The sequence below is a fragment of the Corvus kubaryi genome, unplaced genomic scaffold (genome assembly GCF_017639235.1).
Source record: "Corvus kubaryi isolate FWS band 111438036 unplaced genomic scaffold, C.kubaryi_AGA036_p1.0 37387, whole genome shotgun sequence".
In the NCBI taxonomy this organism is placed as follows: Eukaryota; Metazoa; Chordata; class Aves; order Passeriformes; family Corvidae; genus Corvus; species Corvus kubaryi.
Window position 1 is genome coordinate 8,021,968 of NW_024581129.1, and position 27,162 is coordinate 8,049,129.

Genomic DNA, 27,162 nt, shown 5'->3' on the forward strand with positions numbered 1-27,162 from the left:
GGGCTGGTGGCGGGGTGTTGTGCTGAGCCCACGCCCACAGCGAACTCTTCCACGCCACGAAAACTCACGTGGGCTGCCCGCGGGGGCGGTGGAGCCGCTTCCTGCTGGGGCGGAGCGGACGGAGCCCATGGCTGGCACGGGGCAGCTGGAGCGGTGGCTCAGTGAGTGGGGCTGGGCTCTGGGGGTCGGGGCTGGCTTGGCCGCTGGCTCCGGTGCCTGTTCCAAACTGGGTGGGCACTGGACCAGCTTCATCTCCGTGGGGAAGAGCCCATCGGCATCACGGAACCCCGTTAGGGTGATGTGGGTGCTGTCTCGCTGCATCTGTCCCTTTCCCCATCTGTCCTGTCCATCCTCAGCCCCCAAAGCTGGCTGAGTTACAGGCTGGGGAGTGGGTAAAGCCAAAAAAAGACTTTCCCCCTGTAATTTAGCTGTGCAAAAGTGTAAAACTGCCTGTGTTCCAGCACAACAGTGTGGTCCCGGGAGAGCTGCCTGTAAATGGTTTTGAAGTTTCTCATGCTAAAAGCAGCATCTGCTGTTGTCAGGCTGTGCTTGACTTTAAGTGTGTGCGTGGGACTATATTTTTAGGCAAATTTTAGTAACAGCTGTTTCCTGCTCGTCCTGGATCTCCCCTTTCTGCTGCCAAAAGCCCTGGAGCAGCGGCACCAGAGAGATCTGAGCTGCTTCCTGCCCTGAGTGCTCGCTCGCACTGAGGCCGCGCTTTCCTTTTTCCTCTCTTATTTTTCTCCCTTTGTAAGATGAGGCCACTGACCCGAGTACCTCTGAGGAAAACTGGGAATGCATCCAGTGGTTCTGCGACCAGGTGAACGCTGACACGGAGGGGTAAGGCAGACAGACAGCTCTTTGTGTTCGTCCAGGCTGTGTCTGGCTCTGAGCTTCCCTCACGGCTCTGTGGGAATGGGGCCTGAGGCCACGGTGTGGGGAGCTGAGGGGGCTCGCTGGGCTCTGCTGCTCCCGGGAGTGGAAATGAGTTGGAAATTGGTATTTGCCAATGTGATGGAGGGTGATACCTAGGAGTGGGCTCTGACATTGATTGCTGGAGCCCACCGGGCAGCCGATCCTGCTGGCCATGCAGCCCCTCAGGAGTCTGGCCAAGGATTCCTGCTGTGGGGTTCTGCAGGAAAGCCCCGAGGGAGCTCAGCCTCAGCTTTTCCTTCCAGATGGGTGGAGGATCTCTACTGAGACTTCCCCACCTTCCAGCTGACAGTCTGGGCTCTGTGGGAAGTAGCAGGGACTCATTAAGTGGATGACCTGTCAAACCTTAGTGATCATCTCTGTTTGGAGCAGACTGAGCTCAGAGCTCATAGTCTGGCACCCAGCTCGTGCCCAGGAGCTGGAACGGGGTACCCTGGCTGTTATCAAAGCTCCTGCAGCTGCAGAGAGCCAGGTCTGGTGGTGCTTGCCCATGGACATTCCCCAGCCTGTCCCTGGTGCTCCTTCCCAAAGGACAACCCCTGGGCATGGCTGAGGGGCAGTGCTGGGATCACCAATTCCCCTCTTGTGCGTGTGCACGTGTCCCTGGCCGCCGTCATGCCCAAGGAAGGGTATCTGTCCTGTTGTGAATCCAGAAGTTGCTCTTCTCTGCAGACCAAAGCCAGCAGCATTTATTTTTCCTGGGAACTTGTGCATGGTGTGACTTGCTTTGCTCTTCCCCAGCCCGTTGTTTGCGCTGAGGCTGCTGGCACACAAAATCCAGTCCCCTCAGGAGGGGGAAGCTCTCCATGCTCTCACAGTAAGTACTTGATGCGCACACAAAGCAGTCACTTGGAAACAGTCTGGCAGGTAGAACAGCAGAGCAGACAGGATAGCTCTCTCTTCCTTTTCTCTTAGATGTTGATGTCTTTCTCTTTCTCTTGGATGCCTCTCGCTTTTAACTTTCCCTTGCACAAGGAATACAGAAACCAGAGCACAGTGGAGGGAGTAGCTGCCTCTGTGCCTCCCCACATTGCTCTGCTGCGGTGTTTCGTTGGTCTGCGGCTCTGGCTGTGTAAGCTGTGTCCCACCACAGAGGCAATAGCTCAAAAGTTGTTAGTGATGAGTAGAATAGAGCAGGTGGTCTTAACTGTGCTTCTTAGGAAGGTTGGATGAAGGAATAAAACATGTTCTTGCTGCATCACTTTCTCAGTATCTTGTATTCATGAGTGCAGTGCCAGAAGGTTCTTCGATTTAGTATTATAATGACAAAGTTTTTGAAAACTCCCCAAGCCTTGTGTGTTCAGTTCTTGTTGGTAACATTTTGTTTTCTGCAGGTGCTGGAGACCTGTGTGAACAACTGTGGTGACAGATTTCACAGTGAAATGGCAAAATTCAGGTTTCTGAACGAGCTGATTAAAGTGCTTTCCCCAAAGGTAGGTGATGGTGGCTATGGGGCATTTCAGGATAAGAAATGCAGCTCTGCTTTATCAGAGGCAGTGGGATCTTCTGGCCATGCTCCTCTTCGCTGGGGTAGGCCTGGGCCTGCCTGAAACACCCTGTCGGCATTGCAGCCATCAGTTTCCCTTTCTGGTGGATCCTGCACACATTTACCACTGGTACATGTTTCATTTTCCATTGCATCAGCTCAAAGGCAGAGCTGCAAAAAACTGATTTCAAAGAAATGCTCAACTGAAGAACAAAACTCCTTGTCTCAGTCTCAGGCTTGGGAACAGGATTTCAGTGAAACCACAGAATTTAAAGTATATATCACTGAAGACAATTCTGTTTACTGCTCTGAGAGGACAAGTATCATTTAATGAGTTTGACATGCCTGGTCTTGGGGAGGTTTGTGTTTTTGTAATAAAAAGAGTGCTCATAGGCAATAATGAGAGAAATTGGAGAAGACATCCAGATGCTGATAAGAGACAATAACTTTCGTTTCTGGTTTTGTTCAGTTTTTGTGTGTCTGGGGCTAGCTGAGGCCAGTGGTGTGATTGCATTGCAGCAGTTAAGGGGAGTGTTTAAAGTCAAGCACAGAACTGTTTTCACTGAAATAAAACAACCTGCTTTGGATTTTGGATTCAATAACTGATCAGAGAGGTTTGAAGAGGTTTAATTTTGATGTTACAGAACATGTGTGATTGTCATACACTCCACAGCATTCCTTGTGTTTATAGCCACAGCTCTAAACTGTTTCCTAACCCCAAGATACACAGTTGACAGCACTGTGAATAAACTCACAGGAATCCATTTTATCATTGGTTTCTGCACATAAACTCCTTGGGGCTGGATCCCTGTGCCAGATCTGGCACCAATTCTTTGGGTTTAAACTTTTTTTTCTTTCTTTACTGTCTTGTTTTCAGTACTATGGAATCTGGTCTTCAGAAAAAGTCAAGTCAAGGGTCACAGAAGTGATATTCAGTTGGACAGTCTGGTTTCCTCAGGAAGTCAAAATCCAGGATGCTTATCAGATGCTGAAGAAACAAGGTTCAGTTCTGTTATTTCAGTTTCCTTTTTCGCCTCCCAAGCCCGTGGTTTCCCCCACAGATATCTGCCCCCATCAGCTTGTGACTCAGCTTTTTCATAACATGCTGTTTGTAAGGAAAAGGGACAAAGGCCATACTTCCCAGGCTGGTTGGGTTCTGAAGGATGCATGGAACTGTTTAAAGGGATTTTCCAAAGAACAGCCTTCCTGGGCCACAGCCCAGACCAGTCTGGAGGCCTCTGTTCACACTGTGTGCAGGGAAAAAGTACAGGACAAACTCAGAAGTGATCTTTGCCCTGGAATACTCTCCCAGGGTTATGAGAGATGAGTTCAGAGGAATCCTGGGATGGATTTTTCATTCATTCCATTATATTTAGTAGTCCTCAGTGGTACTTTAATCCAGAAATCTGTGCAAAACCTCATGCCCTGTTGAGCATCGAGGTTTCTGCAGCTTGGGCATCATTGAACAGCTACTGTTACCTGTTCCAGGGATTGTAAAAGAAGATCCCAAACTGCCAGAAGACAAAATTTTACCTCCCCCTTCTCCAAGACCTCAGAATTCTATTTTTGACACAGATGAAGAGAAATCCAAGGTAAACCTTAGAGTCTTCATGCCCTGCCCTGTTTTGTACTGATGAAAAAAGAGGATCAGTAATATTTTGGGAGCTCCTGCTGTTTCAGACAGACTATATCAGAGTAATACTGGTCCTTCCTGCAGTGTAACAGCTAGAGAACTCTGTGAGGCTTTGTCAGAAATATTTGCTTAGTAAAAAGTGAAACTTTTTTACAGAAAAATGTCAGTTTCTGTGAAACCTCCCCAAGGGAGGGCTTCTCCAGGTGTTAGAGAAGTTCTGCAGAGCCAGAGTTCCTAATCCTGAACAGCCAGTGTATGCAGGCAGCAATATAACCTGGATTATATTATGGGACAGGATCTGACGTATTTCCAGGATTATAGGACCATTCCTGCAGCAGGTGTCTCTCATGTGTGATGTGTGCCTGCAGCACTGTGCCCAGAGGCTGCTGCTCACTGCTGTCCCATCCCTGCCCTGACAGCTCCTGGCCAGGCTCCTGAAGAGCAGCCACCCTGAGGACCTGCAGGCAGCCAACCGCCTGATCCAGAGCGTGATTAAAGAGGTGGGAACTCCTGGGAGAAGCCTCTTTGCAGCCAGGGAGGGTGGGAGGGAACTTGGCCATTCAGTCTTTGACAGGAGACTCTCTGTACTGTAGCCCCAGAGGAGGGCCCATGTTCAGTCTTTCCAAAATATTCTGAATTTACAGCATGGGATCATTTTGTTTTGTTTCCCTAAAATATGCCATTGCCAGGAAGAGAGGAATATGTGAATGTGCATACAGCAGGACACTTCCATGTCAATGAGACCTTGGCAATAGTACTGCAGTAGTGGTAGGAAATTTCCAAAAGTAAACTCAGTTCCCAGGTGGAAAAAAGTCACTTCTGTACAAAACTGCCTCTTTCCTGCATGCAGTGTGTGTGTGCACATCTGGCCTGTCTGTTTGCATGTTCCATCTGAAGGAGCATCCCACTTCTCTGCTTACGTAGGAGATTTGGTTCAACAAAGCCCTGTGGTCATTTTGGGTGTGTTCTGTGTGGCAGAAGCCACCAACCAGCTCAAATTTTGAAGTCACACTCGTGCCTGTGGTGAGATGAATTCCATATTCCACAGCACACGGCCAGGGTGCTCTGATGGGGCGGCTGGGGGCACGTTCTCACCTGTGCTGCTTTGTGCCTTCTCTACCTGCAATACAGTATCAATAGGAAGCAACTCCCCAGGTGTGACCCAGAGAGCTCCAGACAAACACGTGCACTGGCTGTGTCAGCCAAGTTATCATCTCCTTTTCTTTCATTTTTCATCACAGGAACAAGAAAAGTCAGCTCAGGTGTCCCGAAGAGTGAACACCATCAGTGAGGTTTCTGAGAATGTCAAACGTATGGATGAGTTACTGGAGAACTACAGGAGACATGAATTATCCCCAGCTGACCAGGAGACCCTACAGGTAAATGCTCTTTTTCCTGCATAAATGCTCTTTTTCATCCCTCTTCTAGAGGGAGCTTCACTTGCAGGTGATTGCAGAGACAGAAGTGTGAGTTTGCCTGGGATGTCCTGAGCAGTGAAACATTTCCTCCCCAGGCTCTGTTCCAGCGCTGTGAGAAGCTCAGGCCGCTGCTCTTCCGCCTGGCCAGCGAGGCGGTGGCTGACGAGGAAGCTCTAGGTAAGAGCCAATACTGTCCTCGTGGTTCCCTTCCCTGGGAGAGGAGTGCTTGGGCATTTGGTACCCTGTGGGCAAAGCTCTCCACTCTCACCATGAAACCCAGGGGAAATGGCATTGGGTCTCCTCTTGCTCATCTCTGAGGAAGTTGTTAATTTTCACTTGGAGCCCGAAGTTAAACAGTGAATCCATTTCTTCCAGCTGAGGTGGTTTTCTGAGTTTTTTTGAGTTCTGATGTTCAGAGAACTGAAGGCTTTTGAGGCCTTTCCAGATATTGAACTTCTCCGTCTCTGTAAAAACAGAAAGGGAAGTATATTTTCAATTTTTAAGTGTAATACCAAGGAAGGTATCCTGGTTTCAGCTAGGGTAGAGTTAATTTGATAAGAGCAGAGTCTTTGAATTCCACAATTGGCATTTCATTCCTGTCCATATGCCTTGAAAACCTGACTGAAGCAATGGTTGCTGAACAGACATCTTAAATAGCAACCCCGAGACCTCAACTGCACCTCACACCTTCCTTTCATACCCATGGGTGCCATGGCTCTCCAGCTGGGGAGTGCTGGGTTATAGACTCAAGTACACTGGGAAAACTTGTGGAGAACAAGAAAGTGCAGAAGAGATGGCAGAAATTAGGAATACTTAAGAGATGGGATAAGATTTCAAAGTGATCTTCATGAATGAGAGAGAGGCCTGAAATCAGCAGCCGTATGTGCAAAATGGAATGAAAGGCGAGTGAAGAGTTGAGGGCAGCCTGCTCCGCTGGCCTTCGCTCCTGAGCTGCACTGTCCCTTCCTCACGAGCAGTTTGGGGAGTACTGTGGAACTGTCCTGACCTTCCTGTTGGAACATGAGTATTTTGTATCTTCTCTGGTTTCCCAGCTGAGATCCTGCAGGCCAATGACAAGCTCTCACAGGCGCTGGGGCAGTACAGGCAGGTTGTGGCCAGCCAGGAGAACGGGGATGGAGTAGGTTCAGCTGCCAGCTCTGCCCATGCACCAGGTGAGAAGCACCCACGGCACCCCACGGCAGCTCTGCCCCGCATGCCAGGTGGGAGCGGGGTTTGGGAGGGAAGTGCTTTTCAGAGAATAAACGTGGAGAAAGTCCTATAACACAGGAAAAATATTATATAACCATCATTTTCTCTTGCATATAGTTGACAGAAAATATTCCTGAATTTTTTCACCTTTCAGGCACACCTGTACCCATGGATGTGCCATTCCTTTCTGGAGGCTCCTCGCTAACTCTGTCTCTGTTCCCAAAGCGTGCCGAGCAGCCCCACGGCGCATGAAGAGCTACACCCTGATCGACTTCTCTGAGCTGGAGGCCATGGCCCAGACTCCCCCAGATCCCTTTGCAGACACACCCTCGGCCTCCCGCCACAGCAGCACAACCTCCACCTGCCTGCTCGAGGAGGAGTTACAGTCCTTAGGTCTGTAGGTGCAGTTCAGTGTCACCCTTGTTACTGGGGGGTTTGTGGTGTTTAATAAAGAGAGGAGAACTTTGACTTCAGTGTCAGTCCCAAGAGAAAGTAGAGCCTTCCAGGTGTAAGTTTTCAGGGATGCAGCATCTTTAGTGGTGTTAGACCATAGCCAAACTGCTGTTAGACAGCAAAGGAAGAACCTGTGGAAAAGCCCTGTTTTCTGTAAATTATCTGTGGCATTTTGGTATCTTTCTTAGGTCTCTGCAATTCCCCTGTCATACAGAAACCACCACCTGATTTTGGCCTAGCAGAGGTGAGTGATGCTCAGATACTTTGCAGTCCATAAGGTGTAAAGACGAAAATCAGAGATGATTCCTGGTCTGGCTTTCCCTGGCAGCCTTTTTAGTGTCCCATTCTGTTCTGAGGAGAAACTGGAATCCTCTTGCTCTCAGTTAATCTCTCAAGTGCACTTTGCAACCAAATGACTCTATATGTATTACTACTTTAGGCAGTGTTATTATAAACGAAGTTCTTTCCAGCAGAATAGGTTTATTTTTGCTATTATTGTATAACATGAACCTGAAGGGCCTTATTTTCCAGCCTGCTGTACACAATGGATTTAGGGAAGGTGTAAGTGCTGTTCAAACCCTGGGACCACAGGAGAGTTGGGAAGACAGCTGTGCAGGGAAGAGTGAGTTCCGGAGCCTGGATGAACAGCTCTCTCCATTATCCAAGACCAAGACATTCTCTTTGTAAGTAAACTTTGCCTAATAAGAGATTTCGGGGCTGAGGAATTCTTTTACAGCAGGGAGGTTTAGGAAAACCTTTCAGCTGCCCCTGGTCAGTGATGGCAAGTGATCTGTGCACACGTTGGCTCTTTCCTGCAGTTGTGCACCTGTTAATTGCACTTTGTAATTGCACACCAGGACTTTCCAAGGGTCAGAAATTTGGGAGACAAATCCCATTGGCTGGTAACAAGGTGATGTTGAGCTGAAAGAACAAAAACCTTACAGTCAGGCCTTTTTATAGTAACCTGTAACTCAAAAAGTACTTTCCTCAGCTTTCTCCAGACTATGACAAAGTAGTTTCTAGGCATTCAGTGGAAGCTTGGAACAGTTCACAAATCAATCTCCACAGATCTTCAGAGCAGTGGACTACTATGATATGTTTATACAGTCTGCCATAATAAAAGAAATTTTACTGAAAATTTCCAGCTTCTTGCAATGTCTTTGAGCTGGAATTTACTTTATTCTCCCTGACTAGGGCTCCAGAGAAGCTGTGTGTAGAGACAGCAGACTTCCAAAGCCCTAAAACTAAGTTTTACTATAGTAACAGAACCAAAATCTGCCTTAATGAGTTTTGAAACAGGAAGATCTTCCATAGATGACAAGAGTTTTTTAATTTCTCAAGAACTCAGAATGTAAGCCTGTAGTTTCTTTATACCTAAAGGGGATGAGGGATTGGGAATACAGCAGAAGACAGTATATTCCCTGTAGAATCCCCAGTTAATGCAAGCTTTCTGCATGCTTTTCTTTCCAGGGATTTATCACCAATGCAATTGCCCTTCCCAGATCTTCCAAATAACTCAGTGGCAGATCCTCCACTCCTCAGTCCAGGCTATGAGCTGAAGCCTGCTGCCTCTTTGCATCCAGCTTCCTATGATGCTTCTCTAGAAAACCTTTTTGTGCCTTTAGTCTCAGTTACACCAAGTAAGTGCAATTCTGTGCCCCAGCTCTCCTTACTAGAGGCTTACTAGAGCTCTTCCAAGCAAGCCAAAGTAGCTTTGTGCTTTGTGGGTCAGCTGGAGACAAGTAATGACTGTTCTGTGAAAGGCTTGATGTACCTGAGAATTTGAGCAGGTGCTAGGGGTCATAGCATGGCAATGTCCTTGTCCTCTCTACTTATTACTCAGGAGTTTCGTGCCCTGACTAATCTTTGTAATGTGCTTCTAAACTCTCTGTCCTTCACACCTTCAGTCAAGCTTCAAACAGTTGTTCTACAGGGACCTAAAAGACACTTGTGAATGGGAATTGCCCCACTTCCTAAAGAAGAGCTCTTCATTCCACCTCTGCTTTTCGGTTTCACACTGTATGGCCCAGCTCCGCAGCCCCTCCCCAGAGCATTTCCTGGGTATGTGTCACCCCGGGGTCTCAGCCCAGGGCCACAGAGCCTTGACTCTTACTGCTGCTGGAAGAGGGCAGGTGCAAAGACATCCTGATCTGCCTTCAGTCTCAAGTGAAGGACTTAGCAGCAGATTTTGGAAGGGCTGGGTGGTGATGATTCGCGTGAGAATTTGCCAGGCATGCATGATAAGGAGCCAAATCTTGTGTGTGCTAAGAAAGGCACTTTGCTTTTCCCACTGCATCTCTGTTGGATCCACACCTGACTTCTCTCGATGACTGGTGAAACCTGAGCTGCTAAATCCCAAATGCAGACATTCAGATTCCTGTCTCTGCCTTAGGGGCAGGTGTAAATCAGGGGCAGGTGCTGTGTGCCACTTGGTTTGTGAGTTTGCTGAAGGAAGTAAAAGTTTGTCTGCATTTTCCTTTCTGCTGTTCCTTATCCCATCTTTCCTGTTCGCCCTCAGATGGGAGAGGAATCCAGGCTTTGATTCTGATTCTCGTTTTGTCTCTTGGCAGGCACTATCTGTCCACTCACTGTGTATGATAGGAATGGTTTCAAGGCCATGCTCCACTTCTCCAGAGACCCGGCTCCCGGCCGGCCAGATGTGCTGGTGATGGTTCTGTCCATGCTGAGCACCTCAGCTCACCCCATTAAGGACATAGTGTTCCAGGCTGCAGTCCCAAAGGTGAGAAGCCTGTGACAAAGTAGCAGAGATGCTCAGAAATGTCCTGAGGAGAAGGTCCGCCATTTCTTATTATTTGCCTTGCTCATGGGACACTGTGTGGCTCCCTTTCTCTGCACGGAGAGCCTGTTGTACAGTGGTGCCTGTGGCATCGGTGCCCGTTTCACAGAGTGTATCCATGGCCTTGCTGCAGCCAGAGAGGGCTCCAGACCTGCTGCTTCAGCCTCTTGGGTAGGGCTCTTGCTGCCTGTGCATATGTAGCATGGAATTGGCTGTTCAGGAATATCTGCCTTTAGTTGCAGGCTGTGCTTTTCACTGAAGGATAAGAGTCTGGCTGATATATCTTTAACCAGCTCCGTGGCTCAGTAATGCTCCCAGCCCTTTCCCAGCATGGACTAAAAAGTATTTATTTTGTTTTCTCTTTCAGACCATGCAAATTAAGTTACAACCAGCCTCAGGTTCTGAGCTGCCAGCCTTCAACCCTCTCCTCCCACCTGCAGTGGTGTCCCAGGTGCTGCTGCTCGCCAACCCACACAAGGTGCTGCTGATGGGCACTTGGAATCCCACTGGGTGTTTGCATGAGATATGGGGAGGGTCTTAATAATGGGGAGATGCAGTGGAGAGACAGGGCAGTCTGAACTGTGCTGGGAAGATGTCTTTCCTGCTCAAAGAGCTTTCCAGAGCTACAGTCTGAAGGATTGTGTGGGCAATTGCTGCAGGGGCCTGCACAGTTCTGGACCATCTGCCCACAGAGACAGCTCTAGGCACTCACTGTGCAGATGTTGGCAGCTGATGGAACACAAGCTGATGGCCCCCAAGGCACAAGTGATGGGTGGCAGATCTGTTGCATTGGTGGATAATTACGAGACCCAAGAATGTGTAAGGAGCCCTCTGTCTCTGAGAAGGTTGGCCAGGCCTGGATTGCCAACATGCCCATGGGTGGCTTGCACAGGTCTCCCAGTTGCTCTTGTCTATCTTAGGAAGATCCAGGGTTTCCTTCTGTGCAGAGCTTCTGCAAGGCTGGTGTTTCTCCTTTCAGAGGTGACTCACTGCAGCAAGGCTGTGAGGGGTGAAAGAGTCCAGGAGTTTGTAATCATGGTGCGTCCCTCTCTCTTCCTTTCTCTCCCAGGATCCTATCCGACTGAGGTACAAACTGGTGTTCATGCAGGGCGTGCAGCCCTGCAGTGAGGTGGGAGAGGTGACTGGCTTTCCAGAAGCAGAGCTCTGGGGCAGGAGCTGAAGTCCAGCTGGCTCAAACACTGCCATGTTGCCTTAGCCATGGAGGAGGAGGGACTGGGGGCCAGCAGTGCTGGCCAGTACTCCATAAGGGCACCTTTTCTCGGGATCTGCCACCTCCTTCTTCCTTTTTGTGCCTGGCAGGAGTGTGAACTGGTTGCTTCTGCCACAGCCTTTCCCTGTAGCTGAGCCTGCTTTACAGGAGCCTGCTGGAGAGCACCGCAGCCGCGGTGCTTCTGCCATGCACACCTTTCCTGCTGCTTTCTGGGCCATTTCCCCTTTACTTCTTGAATTAAAAAAAAAAAAAAAAAAGTGAATCTACACCAGCATTCAGCGCCCGTGCCAGCCTCTCTGGAGCCACGGCAGGGCCTGTTCCAGGGACACAGGGACAAGGAACACCCCCGGCCCCGTTTTCCCGGGGTCTGTGCCGAGGTGCAGCGGGAGCTGAGGGGCGGGGGCGATGGGCACCGGCAGCGGTGGGAGACAGCAGTGCCGCGCTGGGGCCGGGCGGGGCGGGCACACGGCCGGGGACCGCGGCTCGGCCCGGCCCCGCTGCAGGCCTGGGCACCGCCGGGAGCTGCGAGGCCCCACCGGCCTGGGCACAGACCCGGTGGGACACGGCTCTCGGCCGGTCACGGCTCTCGGCCGGTCACCGCCCCGGGACCGCCCCGAGACCGCCCCGGCACCGCCCCGGCACCGCCGAGCGTTTCCGGGTGCGCGGCGGGGCCGGGCCGCAGCTGCTCGGGCTGTGCCCCCGCTGTGCCCCCGCGGCCCGGCCGTGGCTATGGATTTCTCCCGGTTCCTGTCGGACGAGTTCGAGGTGAAGGGCTGGGTCAACGCGGCGTTCCGCGCCGTGCAGCAGGAGGCCCCGGGCAAGGTGGACGCCCACGCCGCCACGCTGGTGATGAAGCTGCAGCTCTTCATCCAGGAGGTCAACAACGCCGTGGAAGGTGCGGGCCGGGCGGGGGCTCTGCCCCGCGGGAATGTGTCGGGCCGATCGGGGCGGGGTTTGCGGCCCAGTTCAGCTCTGCCGTGTGCTCCTGGCATCCGTGTGTCCCCATACCTGGATCCTCCTAAGGCGCGACAGGCAGACCTGTGCAGGCCACCCGAGGGCGCGTTGGCGATCCCGGCCTGGCCAGCCTTGCCAGAGACAGAGGGATCCTCGCAGCGATCTCGGGTCTTGTAGTTCTTCACCAACACATCTGCGTTAAATGCTGAGAAACAGCAGTTCCTGCCAACGCTGGGTTAGATGGGATAACAGGGAAATTTCTTCTCCGAAAGGGTTGCCCAGCCCTGGACCAGGCTGCCCAGGACAGCGTTGGAGTCCCTGGAAGGATTAAAAAGCCGTGTGGATGCAGTGCTTGGGGGCATGAGTTAGTGGTAGCCTTGGCAGTACTGGGGGAACAGGACTGGACTGTTTGGAACAGTTGGACTTGATGTTCTTAGAGGGCTTTTCTAAACCTATGTGATTCCATTATAAAGTACATACTTAAAGTTTAAAGATACAGCTGAAGATTTGTTGTTCGATGTTTTGCTTTGTTGTCTAGTGTTGGGTTTTTTCAATTACTAAATATTAGATAAGATTATTGAAAGACCACCTGTTCCTGCAAGGGCTCTCACCCCTCCTCACTGCTCTGTGTTTCTGCAGAAACAAGCCATCAGGCTCTCCAGAACATGCCCAGAGTCCTCCGGGAAGTGGAAGTCTTGAAACAGGAGGCAACATTCCTGAAGGAGCAGATGATCCTAGTTAAAGAAGATATAAAGAAGTTTGAAGAAGACACAGCTCAGTCCATGCAGGTCAGTTCTTGTCTTAGTGTTGATCTGCAACTTGTGAAATTCTGAATGTTCCAGAGCTGTTCATATGAAATAATCTTGTGAACTTAAGATGGACAAAACCACTTCTTTTAACATAACAGTATAGTGGAAAGGTGAGTGTGATATAGACCTGTGCATCTGCATGTCCTGGGGAACAGCTGCTCAGGTGTCGCTTCAGAGCTGGTACCTGACTGGGGACACTGGTTTCTGCCTGGGGTGCAGAGCATTTTCAGGAAAAGTGGATACTAAAACTACAAGACCAGAATTCAGACTAGCCTAAACTTACCTTCTGTTGTTTGACTTTGAAAGATGATTTTACCTCTCTAGCTCATTCAAACTATTCTGTCTTCTGGTAATAACATAATCTTTTCACACCTTTTTGTTTTTAAAATTCAAGGAGAAAATAACTCCCAAGTATCTGTGACAGTCATTTTTTGTGTCAGTGGGGAACATAATGTTGTGTTTTCTTCTTCAGGTCCTGGTAGAGATTGACCGAGTGAAGTCCAGAATGCAGTTGGCTGCTGAGTCACTTCAGGAAGCAGACAAATGGAGCACACTAAGTGCAGATATTGAAGAGACTCTTAAAACACAGGTAAATACTGAATTATTTGGTCTGTGTGCCTCCAGCTTTTCGGGAACTGTGTTTAAAAATCGGATTTTGAAGTGACTGTGAAACTCTTCCCTGGTGCTGATGCTGTCTGAGGTTGCCCTTGGTAACAGGCTGCCTTTCCCTGCTGGCAGGATGTGTCTCTGATTTCTGCCAAGCTGACGAGCATGCAGAGCAGCCTGGCTATGCTGGTGGACACGCCGGATTACTCGGAGAAGTGTGTGCACCTGGAGGCACTGAAGAACCGGCTGGAGGCCATGGCCAGTCCTCAGATCGTTGCTGCTTTTAACTCCCAATCTGTAGGTCAGTAGCTCTTGGTGTCATTTACTATCAGCACAGAATTTATTGTCTTTAAAGCAGTGTTTGGGCGCAGAGTTGGTGTCCTGAAGGCTCCTGGCACTGGGTCCCGAGCTTCTCCTGGTGGAGCAGCTGCCCTGGAGTGTTTTCAGCTGCCTGCAGACCAGCGCTGCTTTGATTTTTGTGTGGTTTGGGTTACCTGTGGCCACTGCAGGAAAACAGATTACAGGCTGGTTTTACAGGCCACGTGGATGTGTGAGATGGAAGTGCTGCTCAAATAAGCAGAAGGGCCCTGTTTTTTGTTATCATGGTGTTGGTGTCATCAGGAAGGAAATTTGTTTGGAAGTGTTCTGAGTTCCTACTACTTTGTAAAAGCAACTTTATAAATTCTCCTTAGCAAATTTGTCTTTTTGGACAGTTCTTTGTGCTCTTCCTTCCCTGTGTTGCTGTCAGCACTTCTGAAAAGTAGTTGTTCTGGTTGTTGACACTCTTCTTTGTGCACCTCGAGGTCCTGGAGGGATCTGGGGCTATGGGCTACAAACCAGACTTCTGAGGGACCTGTGTTTCAAAGCTCTGTGCAGGAGCAGCTGTGCCATGAGTCAGTCTGAGGCACAAGGATCATTTTGAGGACAGGTGAAAGCAAAGCTGAGGCCTTTGTCATGTATGCTTTAGGTTTGTAAGTGCTGGCTTGTTTCTAGAAACTAATTATTTCCTTCTAGGAAATGCTCTAGCTTTATCTGGCTTTAATACTAGGTGTGTTAATACTATGTCCTGGTTAAGAAGTTAAATTAATTCCTTATGTCTGCTGCCTGATCTCATTTGAGAGTGGGTTTTAGGCAGTTCTGCTCCTGTTTCAGAAGATAAGCAAACAATAGATGAAGTTGTCTCTTTCTGTGTAGACCATAGTGCCTGCTCCCCTAGAAGAGGGTTTCTTGCTCAGACTGATGTCTCACCCTCTGCTTTGAGGCTGATCCTGATGCCTGTTATTTTGTTTTGTTTAGATCAGGCAAAAATGTTTGTTAAAGTCTTCACCGAAATTGATCGGATGCCCCAGCTTCTTGCTTATTATTATAAGTGTCACAAGGTAAGTGTTTTGGTAACATTTTAACATTGAGGAATAAAAGTCGTAATTCTTGCTGGGCTCTGACTGCAGAGGGAGCTGCTGCCCCACGGATCTCAGCTGTGCTGTGGTGGGGGATGGCACCTGTTCCTCTCTGTGTTTCCTTCTTCGACTTCTCTTGCTGGCTCTGACCAGCTTTGGTTACTCCCCTTGTTGCAGGAGTAGTTCTCCATTCGGGTCCTTGTGTCCCCTCCTGCAGCAGACACAGGATATGTGTGTTCTGCTTGATTACTCTGTGCCTCATGGTTTTGCTTTGCTTTCTGTGGATGTGCCTATGTCAGCAGTAACTTTATTACTGCAACTTGCCAGCTGCTGACTTCTGTAAACTCTTTTCAGGTAAGATTAAAAGTTGGAATTCCAGACAGTTCTGTAGCCATAACCTGAGCTTCAAATTTCTCACATGACTGTGACTTTTGAGGATTAAGTTCAAGGCTGGGGCTTGCCAAGTATTTCAACTATTATGTGGGGGTATCAGTTGCAATCTCATTTTATGAGTAAAATACCAATGTTAATTAAATCTTTGAATCACTAAGAAGCCTCAAGCTTCATGCTGAAAGTCTTTTCCTTCTGTGGTGCTGAATTATAAGTTATGCTGAAATGTGGAGAGAGGAGCAAGGGTGAGCCTCATGTTTTGGCAGAAGTGCTGTGCGTGGGGAGTACTGGGTTTGGAATAACAAAAGCAAGACCTGTTGCCTGTCAGTTTTCCTCTCAGATGGTTCTATTCCCCATCAGGTGCAGCTGGTGGCCATGTGGCAGGAGCTTTGCCAGAGTGACTTGAGCTTGGATCGCCAGCTGACCGAGCTGTACGACACCCTCCTGGGGACCTGGCATGCCCAGCTCCAGTGGGCAGCACAGGTGCAGTGACACGTTCATGCTGCTGCAGGGGTGGGAGAGGACAGGGTTGGGCATCCTCTGAATTCTCACAAAGCTCTGAAGAGCTCATGGCTGCTCACCCTGAGTTACACTCTGTGCTTGATTGGTGCAGGATGGGACTTGCAACCCAGTTACTGTTCCTTGTCCAGCCCTTGCAGACAGGATTTGAGCTCTGGTGTTCCACCAGCAGCAAGGTTGCTGTGTTATTGACATTAAAGCTGCTCTATCACTTTCATCTGTATCTTAAGTTAAAACTAATTTGTTGGTGTTGTAAATGTGTTCTGTTGCAAGACATTTGAAACGCCTGAATTGCTTTATCACTTGGCCTGGAGAAAGCCCTCAGGGTCACATAGGACTGATGTGTGTTGCTCTGTGTAAGATATCTGAGGGCTTCTGCTGTCACCCCTTGGAGTCTGTGTGCTTGTTTTTCCTGCCAAGAATAATGTAGGATCAAAAAAAGTTTTTGTCCTTTGGTGAAATGAAGAAATAAGTTCATATTGTTGAGCCTGTAGGAGTTTTTCATCCATGAAGGGTAAGAGATTCTTATCTTCATGTCACAAAGCCAGTGTCAGTGCAAGGCCTGTGCTGCAGAGGAGCCCAGTGTTTCCTTGAAATGTATTTTTTCTGCCTAATGATTCGATGTGACTTTCAGGTCAGATGTCAGGTTACATTTTAGCAGATATTCTTTGAACTGGGGATTGTAATAAATGGCACGTGTGGCACAGCTCATATCACTCAATCTCCTGTGTTGCTTCTGCTTTCTGAAAAACTCTTGGACCTTTTTGATGGTAAACACAGGTTTCAAAGCAAATGAGCAGAGTAGCTGATGAAAAAGTCACAATAAAGGCTGTAACAAGTTTTATGCTAGTGGAGGGGCTGATTCTCAGCGGATTACAGGCTTTTTAGCCTTTCCACTACTGACTTCTGCCTGTTTGACCAGTAATTTGGCTTGTGATACAGTCCTATTTCTTCATGTTTTACTGATTCATGTTGTTTCCCAACACACCTGTGTAAACTGAGTGCTCTGTTTCAAATGCCCTCTTCTGCCAGGTGTTTTTTGAATTACTGTAGTGCCTGTGTTCTTCTGAATTCAGTTTTTGACCTGTGCCTATCTTCGAGTTTCTTGGTGGCTGTACTCAAAGCACAATGGTAAACATGTACTGCCCTAAACTTGCAATCAGGCTGTCCTGTGTGCTAGGTCAGCGTGGCTCCAGCAGCCTTAGCAGACTGCTCCTGAGTTTTTTACCCCTGGTGAGGTGGTTCACATTTGGAAGCTGCCTGCTGCTCTCTGTTGCTGTGTGTTCCTCTCAGGTAATGTGCTTTTGCCAGTAGCTGTTCTGCTGCCACAGGTTTTCAAGAACCCCCATGAAATTGTGACTGTGCTGTTGATTCAAACTCTGGGAGCTCTGGTGCCTTCCATCCCTGTGTGTCTCAGCACTGCCATGGAGAGGACAGGCCAGGACACCAAGCTGAACCAGCTGCTGGAACTCCATGATGCCACTGTCCACTTTGCCAAGGGGCTGGAGGTAGCCATGCTGCCAAACCTGAGTAAGGCTCTGGCACTGAATTCTGTCATTCTATGCTGTCCCCTTTGTAAAGTCCCAGTGTGGGATTTTGTTTAGTCTTAGGTGGAGGGAGGGATTATCTCTTCTGAGTAATGTGCAGTTACCCGGCACTTGCACCTTTGTGTTTGTGTGTGTATCTTACACTGGGGCTATTGACACAACACTGAGTTTCCTGAAGCAGCCTTGTCCTGAGCACAGTGGCTCTGCAGGGTAAATAACATTTAACACTTCTCCTTTTATGAGCTTTACTATTTCTTCTGCCTCCCAGATGAGGAAATGTCTCCAGGGAGGCAGCGAGACCCATTGTGAGAGATCACAAAGCAGAAAAGTTGAGTTTCCTGGAATTGTCACACCTCACTAAACAAGAGAAAACCTGCTTGAAGGCTGCCTCCATTGGATGCTTGTATTTGATTTTGTAGTTTTCTGTTGCTACTGGCTTAGGCTTTAATCAAGTGACAATGCAAGGCCCAGTGTTTTTTTCTGAACTGTTGGTAGTTTATTCCCAGCATCATCCTTAGTGTTTGATTGCAAATCTGCCGTGTGCTTCCCCTCCCTGGGATGTTTGTCATTTTGGTCATGACTTGCTGAGTAATTCCAACAAACCACACAGCAGTGAGGTGCTGTGTTTGCATAGGTTTATGCCTGACTTAAGCTGTTGGCTATTTATAGACCCTTATGAATTTGGTGGGGCCGCTTTAAAGGCTGGCTATGGGAAAATCCAAAATTAAAGCTAATGGAGCATTCCTGATGCTGTGCTTCCTGTGTTTGGTTCCTCATAACACTGTCTTGAGCTGTTTAAACCCAGATTCCTACTTGATCCTGTAAATTATGATTATGATTGCAATGTCAGGGAGTGTGACTGTGTCTGTTGTCTGTCTAGCTGCATATGCGTCAGTCATCTTCTAGCTTAGTTTGTGGTTCATTACAGAAATTATTAAAAAGGACTTGGAAAAATAATGCCACATTCTAGAAGATGATGGAATAGGAAGACCTCTGTTGAACTGTTATCTGAGTGTGTTTAAAAAAAACCCCCAAGCCTTTATTTCCATCTCTTTTACTGTGGGGTAAGATGTTTGAGAAAAGAAATATCTCAAGAATGGAAAAGCCAGGTGACTCAGCTGAGGAGAGTCAAACAAGTTCCTGCATGTGTATGTGAGGGGAGGGCTCAGCTGTGATTCATAGGATAATTCAGTTTGGAAGGGACCTTGGAAGATGGTCTTGTCCAGTCACCTGCTCCAAGCAGGATCTGCTGTGAGGTCAGACCATGGTACTTGGGATACTGTTCAGTCTGGTCTCGAAAATGTCCAAGCACAGAGACAGTGCTGGCTTTGGACAGACTGCTCCATTGGTTTCCTGTCCTCAGGGTGTAAAAGTCTTTCCTGATATCCAGGATTCAAAGTAATTTTGGTTTGCTGCATGCTTGAGTTTGGCAAAGCTTTGTGAGAACAGCTGGTGTCCAGTTTTGATTTCAGCAGTAATCATTCAGCCCTGGTTTTTGTTTGGGTTGGCAGCTCCCTGCTCAGGCATGGCACTGAGAGGCTGAGTTTGTGCTTTGTGTTCAGCTCTGGTTGATAAACACTGGCACAGTAGTGCTGAGTGAATTGAATTAGTGTCGATTATTTTAAGTGTGAACCAGGCTTTGTGATAAATGAGGATTGCCCCTGTTTGATGCCGTGGGAGTAATGTGTTTCACTTCTCAGATGGTTTCAATTCTTCTGCTGTAGGTTGGAACGTTTGATAGATTTTTATCACCCAGGCTGTTTTCGATTAGTGGGTGATAATTTTCTTGAGGCACTTGTTGAGGTAGAACATCTTGGTTTTAGGAAGCAGGTAGAGATAATAATCTTGTTTCTAAAAAAATAAGAAAACCCAGTCTGTGTAGTTGAGATTGAAGCTGTTGGGCAGCATTCCAAGCCTGTGCAGGCAGCATGCTCTAGTGGAAGAACTACTGCATGTAGCTTGAAATGAGGCTTTCAGTAGCATATTCATCTCTTTGTAGACTAAACATCTGATTCTTTGTAGAGGAGCAGAACCTGGTAAAAGTGATGGAGCTGGTGGAAGCGGTGTATGGTCCATACAAGCCCTATCAACTCGAGTATGGAGACCTGGAAGAAGAGAATCTCCTCATCCAGATCAGTGCAGTGCCCTTGGTAAGGTACCAGTCTTTGCTCAGCTGTACAGGGAGAGGCTGAAGCTTCCGCTAAATACAGGGCTCTTTGTCATAGTTACTGCTCTCTTTCCTCCTCTCCTGTTTGGTTATACTTCCTTTTTTTTGTGGAAGACTCTGCTGTTGGCAGAACTGTTTTTCCTTGAAGATCTGGTGAACACAGGGTTTGGCAGCCTGGCTGTTGTTACAGTCCATGGGTAGGAGGGTGGAAGCACCAGCATGGTTCTGCCTTAGGAGTTTCACAAGAGTGGAGAATACTAGAGAACACTGTGTTAATGCCTGGAAGAACAGTTAGGCTCAGCTTTGTTGTTACTGTTGTTATTTAGGAGCATTGGGAAGTGATTGATTGTGTCCAGGAACTGAACCACTCAGTCAACAAACTCTTCATCCTGGCGGCTGGAGCCATCGACAACTGCGTCAAGCTCACAGATGGCCTGGGGGTGTGTGGGCTGCTGAAGGCCCTGAAGGCCCTGTTCTCAAAGTAAGGTGCCTTTAGGTACTGTTGCATTTATACCAAGCGAGTAGTGAGTGTGCAGTCTGTGGCCAAGGACCTCGTAGTTTATGAAAAATGGCTGAGAACAGAAAGTGTCTCTGAGTGTACCATGAATCATCAATATCCCTCTTGCTGCTTCATTCAAGCACAGGCTGTTTTCTGGAGGAAAAATAGAAGATTTTATGGCTAAATCAAAGACTTACCAGCTGTTTTCGATTTGGTTGAGCTGAATTTTTGTTTTTAATAAATACTTTTGAAGGAGAAAATGTTTCCCAAAACAAAATAAGGCAAATTAGGCTGATGAAAGTAGATCTCAGTGGGGAAATAAGTCTGGAGGTTGAACTTGATGATCTTGGAGGTCTTTGCCAACCTTATTGATTCTATGAATACACAGTCACTGGGACAAGTGACCTCACATTCAGGATCTGCGATATCTGAGATACCCCACGGAGTGAGGTTCACTCTTAGTTCTTGTCTTAAAGTATCACTTTCCTATTCCTATGCTGATTAATTGCTTATTCTTTCACGATACTGAAGGAGCTGCTCACAAGGTATGAATCAGGTATTGCTGCCCTGTGGGAAGGAGGAAGAGGAAAGCACCAGTGTCTGATCTCACCTTCTTTATAGGCAATTACAGAGCAATGTACGTGCCTCCAGCTTATTGGCATTATTAAAAAGAAAATGGGGGTGTGTAGAAAACAGAATGTTCTTCTTTTTATCCATGTTCTCGTCTGGGGAGTAGCTGAGAAAACAAATTCGTGACATTGTTGTCACCATGTTCCTGGAGTAAGGGCCAAGTGATGTTGGATTAGCAGGAGCCTTATAAACTTTTCTTGGCCTTTCCTAGGAGATGGTCAATGTAGTGGTAACTAAAATGTCTTTTTCCTTCCTTCTCACAGGCAGGGAGAGCTCCTGGTAATCCACATGCAGGAAACTGAGGCAGCCACACAGCATCTTTCATGCTCCTTGTCTTCTGGTCTAGGCTTGAATGGTCTATGGCTGATAAGTTTGCAGTGGAACCAGAGTGTCTCTTCTGTACTCATTTCAGTATTTCTGGTTCTTGTTTGGCCCTTGCAGAAGACGGACTGAGCAAATCATAGGACATGTCTTTCTGCTGCTCTCCACCCTGTTCTCTTATGCTGGTGCTTCTCTCTGCTCCATTCCTCACTGCAGGTATACATCTGACTTCACAAACACACTGCAGTCTATACGGAAGAAATGTAAACTGGATGATGTCCTGGCAGATTCCCTGTTCCAGGAGGACTGGACTGCATTCCAAAACTCTGTCCGGTAAAGGGTTTGGGGTTTTTTTTTTTTTTTTTTTTTGTTTGTTTGGCTCAGAGCTGATTTTTGTCTCAAAGCTGAAAGGGAACTACTTGGGGTCAGTTTACACAAGTTCTCAGTGCAGAACACAGGGCTGAGCTCACTGTGCTGCAGTGCTGCTGGGAGCACCAGTGTCAGTGATGGGTTTCAGGTTGCTCCTGGCACAGGGAGGGCTGTAGGGCTCCCCACCCTGCCTGGAGCAAGGCTGCATCCCATATCACTTGTAATATTAGCAGCTCTTAGAATTTTCCCAGTGACACTGAGCTGGCCTTCCCCATGATGACAAGAAGTAGCATGTGGATGAGGCCATTGGGCAAAAAAAATTGAGTATGTTATCAAATGGATGCAGAGTTAATCACCAAACTGACTCTTGACAGATGTGTGGGCTGTAGTTTGGTTATGGCATTTCTTAATGACTTGACGTGGATCTGAGATGGGTTCTCCGAGGGGAGTCTGGCACTATCTGCCTCAAATCTCACAGTGTGTTTTTGTCTTGTTCTTTCCCAGGATAATTTCCATTTGTGGTGAACTCCTTCATCAGTGTGGAGACTTTGAGCAGCAGCTGGCCAACAGGTGAGCACTGCTGACCTTAATTCATGAGCTGTCAATGTAGGAACCAAGTTGAAAGAAAACAAACCCCGAAGTGCTTTGGTTGCATAGACGTGGAGGGAAAGCCACCACTGATTCCCCCATCCCACCCTTTGACACGTCAGAGATGGGGCATAGACTGTTCTGCTCAGTCATGTTCCCTGAGACAGTCCCAAGAATCCTTTTCCTTGGATACCTGGCTGGCCAGATGGGGGTCAGGAAGGAATTTTCCACCAGATCAAATTGGCAAGATCCTCACCCTTGTGACATGGGGCATGAATCATGTGCTGAAATGAGTGTAGGTGTGCCTTAGCTGATGGATTCCCTGTAACCTGAGGAGTGTAGGCACAGGCAGCACATAGATCTCGTTACTGCTTGTTGTAAGCAGTGCACTGCTCAGCCTGTGGTTCCGTGAAATGCTCGGTGTGACTCGCGTAGAGCACAGCCTGCAGTGCTCGGTGGGCTGGGTGGGGCCCCACTGCCCTCGTTTCGCAGAGCACAAACCCCTCTGTCCCCTCAGCACTTCTGCAGCCAGTGAGTTGCACAGTAGATGTGAGGAGTGGCCTCAAGTGGAGTCTCTGTCAGTGAATGCTCTCCCTTCAAGTCACTCAGGGGTGATGCTGGTCCTTGGGCCAGCATGAGGACAGGACTGCTGAGTACAGAGGATTCTGCTGGTGACTTTTGTTTACTTGTTTCTAGGATTTTGTCAACTGCTGGGAAGTATCTCTCGGACTCCTACAGGCCTTGTAGTTTTTCTGGCTTTCAGGACACCAGTTCTGCAGAAAAGAAGAGCTCCATAAAAAATCCCTGGCAGGAATACAATTATCTCTTGAAGGAGAATCCATCTGAATATGGCAGCCTTATGGAAACACTTTACACTCTAAAGGTAGCCCTGGTGCCTGGGGAGCCTGCCTCTATCACAGTGTGCTCTTGGGCCCATATTTGGTAGATGAGACCTGGATTCCCCCCCCGTCTGATGACTTTTCATGCTGGGCTGCAGCCTTTCCATGGGCTGTGTTCTACAGAGACACTGATACATGGAAAGGTGAAATGTCCAAAGCCAGGAAGTCTGGACTCGTTCCATCTCTCCCCAGATCCTGGCTCTGTTTTGTGAACATGCTTTTATCAGCTCAGGTGAGGGAGATTTTATTGCAGCAAGCATTGGGAAATTTGTTTTGGAGCCATCTCGAATTCTGGAGCCCATACACCACCTTCTGAGGCTTTCTCTGCCACTTAGGCTCTGCTGCCACGTCCAGTCTGAAACAGAATTCTGCAGGATCATTCATGCATGGATGTGTGAACAGGGTAGAATGACTTTAGTTATCTTCTCGTGGATCTAAGTTATGTTTGCCATTGTTGGTCACATGGAGTAGTGAATTTAAGGTTATGAGTTTCATTTCCTCAAAATGTTTTGATTTCTTTTGCACTTGATTTACCTGCAACTTTTGAGGTTCTGCCTTCAGTGTCATGTGTTTGACTTTAAACCTTGACTAAACTGTTCAGTTCCACAGGTACTCTTCAGGTAGAACTCACTTAATTCCATGCAGGGCATCAGCTGAGCCCTTTGAGTAGAAGGCAGCATTGCCATCTTCTCTGCAAGTTTCTCAGCATCTGGCATGTGCCAGAGCCTGCAGTGGCTGGAATGTGATGCTGATTCCTTGTCCTGCAGTTCAGGGAGCCATGGCAGTTTCTGTCTTGAATAACTGCTTGGAATAGGTCATTCTAAAGGGAACAGGCTGTGCCATCACAGAGGAAAGCTCTGCTGTGCAAGGATGGCCTCATAAAACCTCTGCAAGCATGTTAACACAGCCTCTCCATGGCCACTTTAATGACTTGCTTATGTAAATGTTTTTCTGTCTCTGTGTGTCAGGAGAAAGGCACCAGTAACCACAACCTGCTGTCGTCGTCGCGAGCGGCCCTGAGCCGCCTGAATCAGCTGTCCCATCACCTGGCCTTTGACTCGGTGTTCCTGCGCATCAAACAGCAGCTGCTGCTGGTTCCCAGGATGGAGGTGGGCAGTGGGGGCCTCGGGCTGAGCTGAACAGGCAGGGTTTACCTGGGGGATCCCTTGTGTCAGCGCTGCTTACCTTTCTCCTGTTCAGAATGGTTCTCTCTGGTGCCACATTTCTCCCACAAGCTGCAGACAGTGGAAGAGTTTCCCTTCCTTCACCCACAGCCTTTGCAGCACACAGGTGTTTGAAGGCTCTGGTGTTTGTCTGAGGTGTTGCTTTTCTAACCCTTGTGAGCATGTTTCCCACAGGGAGCTGGGTGGAAAGAGGATGGGTGTTTTGGGCCTGAGGGACAACATGGGAAAGTTTTCTCACCATCTGTGTTCTGCTTTCTAGAATCCCTTGGGTAATCACAGTTCTTGTTGTTGGGTTGCCCCTTTCTGAAATACTGACAGGCTTCATGCTCTGGGAAGTCATCGATTCATCCTGCACTTTGTGCCTTACAGGGCTGGAGTTCTGGTGGCATTGGTGAGACCCTGACGGATGACCTGCCAAACTTCAGCCTGACTCCTCTGGAATATATCAGCAATGTAAGAAAACAGAACTGTCTTTCTGCTCTAGAAAACAAACTGCTGGGAACACTCCAGAGAGCAAAGATTTGCTTGGAGTAGCAGTTCTCTGTACAGGTCTTTCTTACCATGAGTGTTTCAGTGACTGCTTCTCTGACCTTGTGAAAAACTATTTCTTGTACCAAGTGTAATGATGCATGAGAGCCAATTTGTAGGTGAGTGAGTGGCTGTCAGGCTCAGCTCTCTGTTTTCAGGTGTATTTACTGCAGGTGAGTCCTTCTCTAGTAAAGGACTTGCCTCGCATTTGTTCAGTGACTCAGCGTTTGGTGCTTTTATTCTAGATTGGGCAATACATTATGTCGCTTCCTCTGCACCTTGAGCCATTTGTCACTCAAGAGGATTCTGCTTTGGAACTGGCATTACATGCTGGAAAACTGCCGTACCCCCCAGAGCAAGGTAGGGTAAGACCAAAGGCTTGGACTGTCTGGGGAAAGCTTTCCCATCCTGCATTACATAGGTGGGATGTGTTACAGTGACAAAACTGTTGGAGATCCCTTTCTTATCACCCTTTTTTTCCCAACAATCCTTTGGTAAAACCCAGAATGAGCCTCTAAATAATGAGTAAAACTTTTTTTGGTTTCATTCAAACTAGAAGCTTTGGGTTGATCTGTGTGAGTTTGGTGTTCATTAAAACAGTGGTTTGGGCTCTGAAGAGTTCTGTTGGGTTTTGGCTCCTGTTCATGCTCCAAGGGGCTGGTTTTACCTGCTGTGTCACTAATCCTGCTGCGGGTAACAGCAGTAGCCACCTAATGCCTTTCCCTGCAAGTTGGCAGCGTACCTGATGTGCTGGGCTTGGTCTCTTCATGGTGTTATTATTTCCACAGACAGTGAAGAAAGCGTAGGGCTTAGTATTTACAGTCTTCCTGGAACCTTCCAAAAACATGCTCTTCAGTTCAGGCTTTTGCATTACTGTTATGTCCCTTAAAGCATTTATGTGTTTTAATGGCTCGTTAATTTTCAAAACAGTGATGAACAGAGAATGCCTTTAGGGCTGGAAAAAAACTCCTGTGAATCCTTGTCACTGTCATGGTTTGCAAACTGCTCCTGGAACAGGATCCTGTAGGAGGTGCCAGGCAGTGCCTCATCCCAGCTGGTCGCCCATCAGCCCTCTAGAAGTGACTTACCTGGAGAGTAATCCAGGGGAGTGTTTTGGGTCTGGAGCTCATGTCAGTGCTGTACAGTACAGGGAGAGAACATGACTGCTTTGATTACTCCAAAACCAGCTGATGGACTTTGACTACCTCAATGTCCTGTGAAAGCAACAGTTCAAACATTATTAACCAGTTAGGATTATGTGTGGTACAAACCCAGCAAAGGTGGGGTCAGTGTGCTGGCAGCTAACGGGGATTGTCTGTGCAGGAGATGAGCTGCCTGAACTGGACAACGTGGCTGATTACTGGCTGGGCTCCATCGCCAGAGCCACAATGCAGACGTACTGCGAGGTCATCCTGCAGATCCCGCAGCTCACGCCACACTCCACCAAGCAGCTGGCCACGGACATTGGTGAGCGCGGGCACGGGGTCCTGGGCATGGCTCACGTCACACACGGGCTGCTCTGTCACCACGTAGGGTTCCTGCCTGTGTGGTAGATTCCTGCCACACTGCTGGTGCCTGTGGGTGGGAGCTCTTGGTGACAGAATTCCCTCTGTCATCAAGAACAAGGGTATCTTTCATTTCACAGTGTCTATTGCCAGTTAAATACAAATTTTTCCTTGATTTTGCAGATTACCTCATAAACGTGATGGATGCCCTGGGCCTCCAGCCCTCGCGGATGCTGCAGAACATTGTAACTCTGCTGAAGGCCAAGCCGGAGGAGTTTCGCCAGGCTGCCAAGAGCCTGCCCCGCCGCATGGCTGCTGGCATTGCGGCCATGAGGGGCCTGGAGGGTTAGCTGTGCCCTCTCTGCCTCCAGCATCACTGCCAGGAGGGGCCTGGAGTGCCAGCTGTGCCCTCCCTGCTGCTGGCATTGTGGGGATGAGGGGCCTGGAGGGTCAGCTGAGCCCTCCCTGCCACTGGCCCCTGCTCAAGGACTCACCTCCTCAGACTGGTTTTCATTTCCATAAGGACAGTGAAAAGATCTCTGGGGACTAGGGGAATTTATTTCAGACTAACTTTTAATAAATATCTTTGTCTAGGAGAAGCTTGTTCCATTTTTCCATCTTTAGAAATAAGGAAAGATATCTGACAGCCAAATTTACCAAAAACTCTCTGGATGACCCTGAGGAGTGCTGGAAATGTTGTGCCAGGTGCTGTAGAGTTCATGCTTTGTGGCAGCTTTTTCAGAAAATTTAATCTACTGTATGTGAGATGATGGGGTAGCCCCGACAGAGGGGGTGGCCTTTAGGCAATGGCCACTGTTCAGGGCTGTCATAAATACAGTCAAGAAGGGTCCCTTCAGTTGGCAGTTGAGGCTTGATCGAGCTCAACCCTGAGAATAAAACCAGCTCTGTAGGTTGTTCCTGGTGCAATTTCACTATTCTGCTGAAAGCCATGAAGTTTGTAAGGCATTTAAGGAAAGTGGTGCTTTCTTGTAGAATTTATTACCATTTGTTATATAGATTTCTGTGAAACAACTGGTCTAGCCTTAGTGTGCTCTCCTGAGAGACAATGGGGTGGAATACAGGGAGGTCC

The 27,162-nt window shown here is 48.3% G+C and overlaps 2 protein-coding genes across 3 annotated transcripts; both read left to right on the plus strand.

The window, feature by feature from the left end:
• Positions 1 to 59: 59 nt before the first annotated feature.
• On the plus strand, positions 60 to 11,524 carry GGA2 (golgi associated, gamma adaptin ear containing, ARF binding protein 2). The gene is made up of 17 exons (XM_042037599.1): positions 60 to 161; positions 756 to 840; positions 1,675 to 1,750; positions 2,268 to 2,366; positions 3,297 to 3,420; positions 3,908 to 4,011; positions 4,472 to 4,552; positions 5,294 to 5,431; positions 5,566 to 5,647; positions 6,523 to 6,642; positions 6,905 to 7,072; positions 7,321 to 7,376; positions 7,664 to 7,815; positions 8,603 to 8,772; positions 9,703 to 9,872; positions 10,297 to 10,407; positions 10,999 to 11,524. The coding sequence occupies exons 1-17, from the start codon at positions 128 to 130 to the stop codon at positions 11,107 to 11,109; spliced, it is 1,881 nt and encodes a 626-aa protein (XP_041893533.1). The 5' UTR covers positions 60 to 127; the 3' UTR covers positions 11,110 to 11,524.
• A 267-nt stretch (positions 11,525 to 11,791) lies between these two features.
• Positions 11,792 to 26,668, plus strand: COG7 (component of oligomeric golgi complex 7). Of its 2 annotated transcripts, XM_042037597.1 has the most exons (18): positions 11,792 to 12,055; positions 12,754 to 12,902; positions 13,396 to 13,512; positions 13,662 to 13,830; positions 14,826 to 14,908; positions 15,677 to 15,799; positions 17,167 to 17,365; positions 19,405 to 19,532; positions 19,876 to 20,030; positions 21,216 to 21,332; positions 21,873 to 21,938; positions 22,653 to 22,839; positions 23,824 to 23,964; positions 24,409 to 24,492; positions 24,813 to 24,927; positions 25,891 to 26,034; positions 26,256 to 26,419; positions 26,472 to 26,668. In XM_042037597.1, exons 1-18 carry the CDS (start codon positions 11,890 to 11,892, stop codon positions 26,592 to 26,594), a joined length of 2,430 nt encoding a protein of 809 aa, XP_041893531.1. In that variant the 5' UTR covers positions 11,792 to 11,889; the 3' UTR covers positions 26,595 to 26,668. The 2 variants fall into 2 exon arrangements, with proteins under 2 accessions (XP_041893531.1, XP_041893532.1); XM_042037598.1 differs by having other exon boundaries at positions 11,793 to 12,055; positions 26,256 to 26,668.
• The last annotated feature ends 494 nt before the right edge of the window (positions 26,669 to 27,162 follow it).

Bases quoted from the DNA above. Each gene is read 5' to 3' on its own strand.
- GGA2 (XM_042037599.1), top strand. From the start codon at position 128: ATGGCTGGCACGGGGCAGCTGGAGCGGTGGCTCA. The intron at 4,553-5,293 runs GTGGGAACTCCT...TTTTCATCACAG, and splicing joins TCCAGAGCGTGATTAAAGAG to GAACAAGAAAAGTCAGCTCA. The intron at 7,377-7,663 runs GTGAGTGATGCT...CTTATTTTCCAG, and splicing joins CTGATTTTGGCCTAGCAGAG to CCTGCTGTACACAATGGATT.
- COG7 (XM_042037597.1), top strand. From the start codon at position 11,890: ATGGATTTCTCCCGGTTCCTGTCGGACGAGTTCGAGGTGAAGGGCTGG. The intron at 13,513-13,661 runs GTAAATACTGAA...CCCTGCTGGCAG, and splicing joins AAGAGACTCTTAAAACACAG to GATGTGTCTCTGATTTCTGC. The intron at 19,533-19,875 runs GTAAGGTACCAG...GTTGTTATTTAG, and splicing joins AGATCAGTGCAGTGCCCTTG to GAGCATTGGGAAGTGATTGA.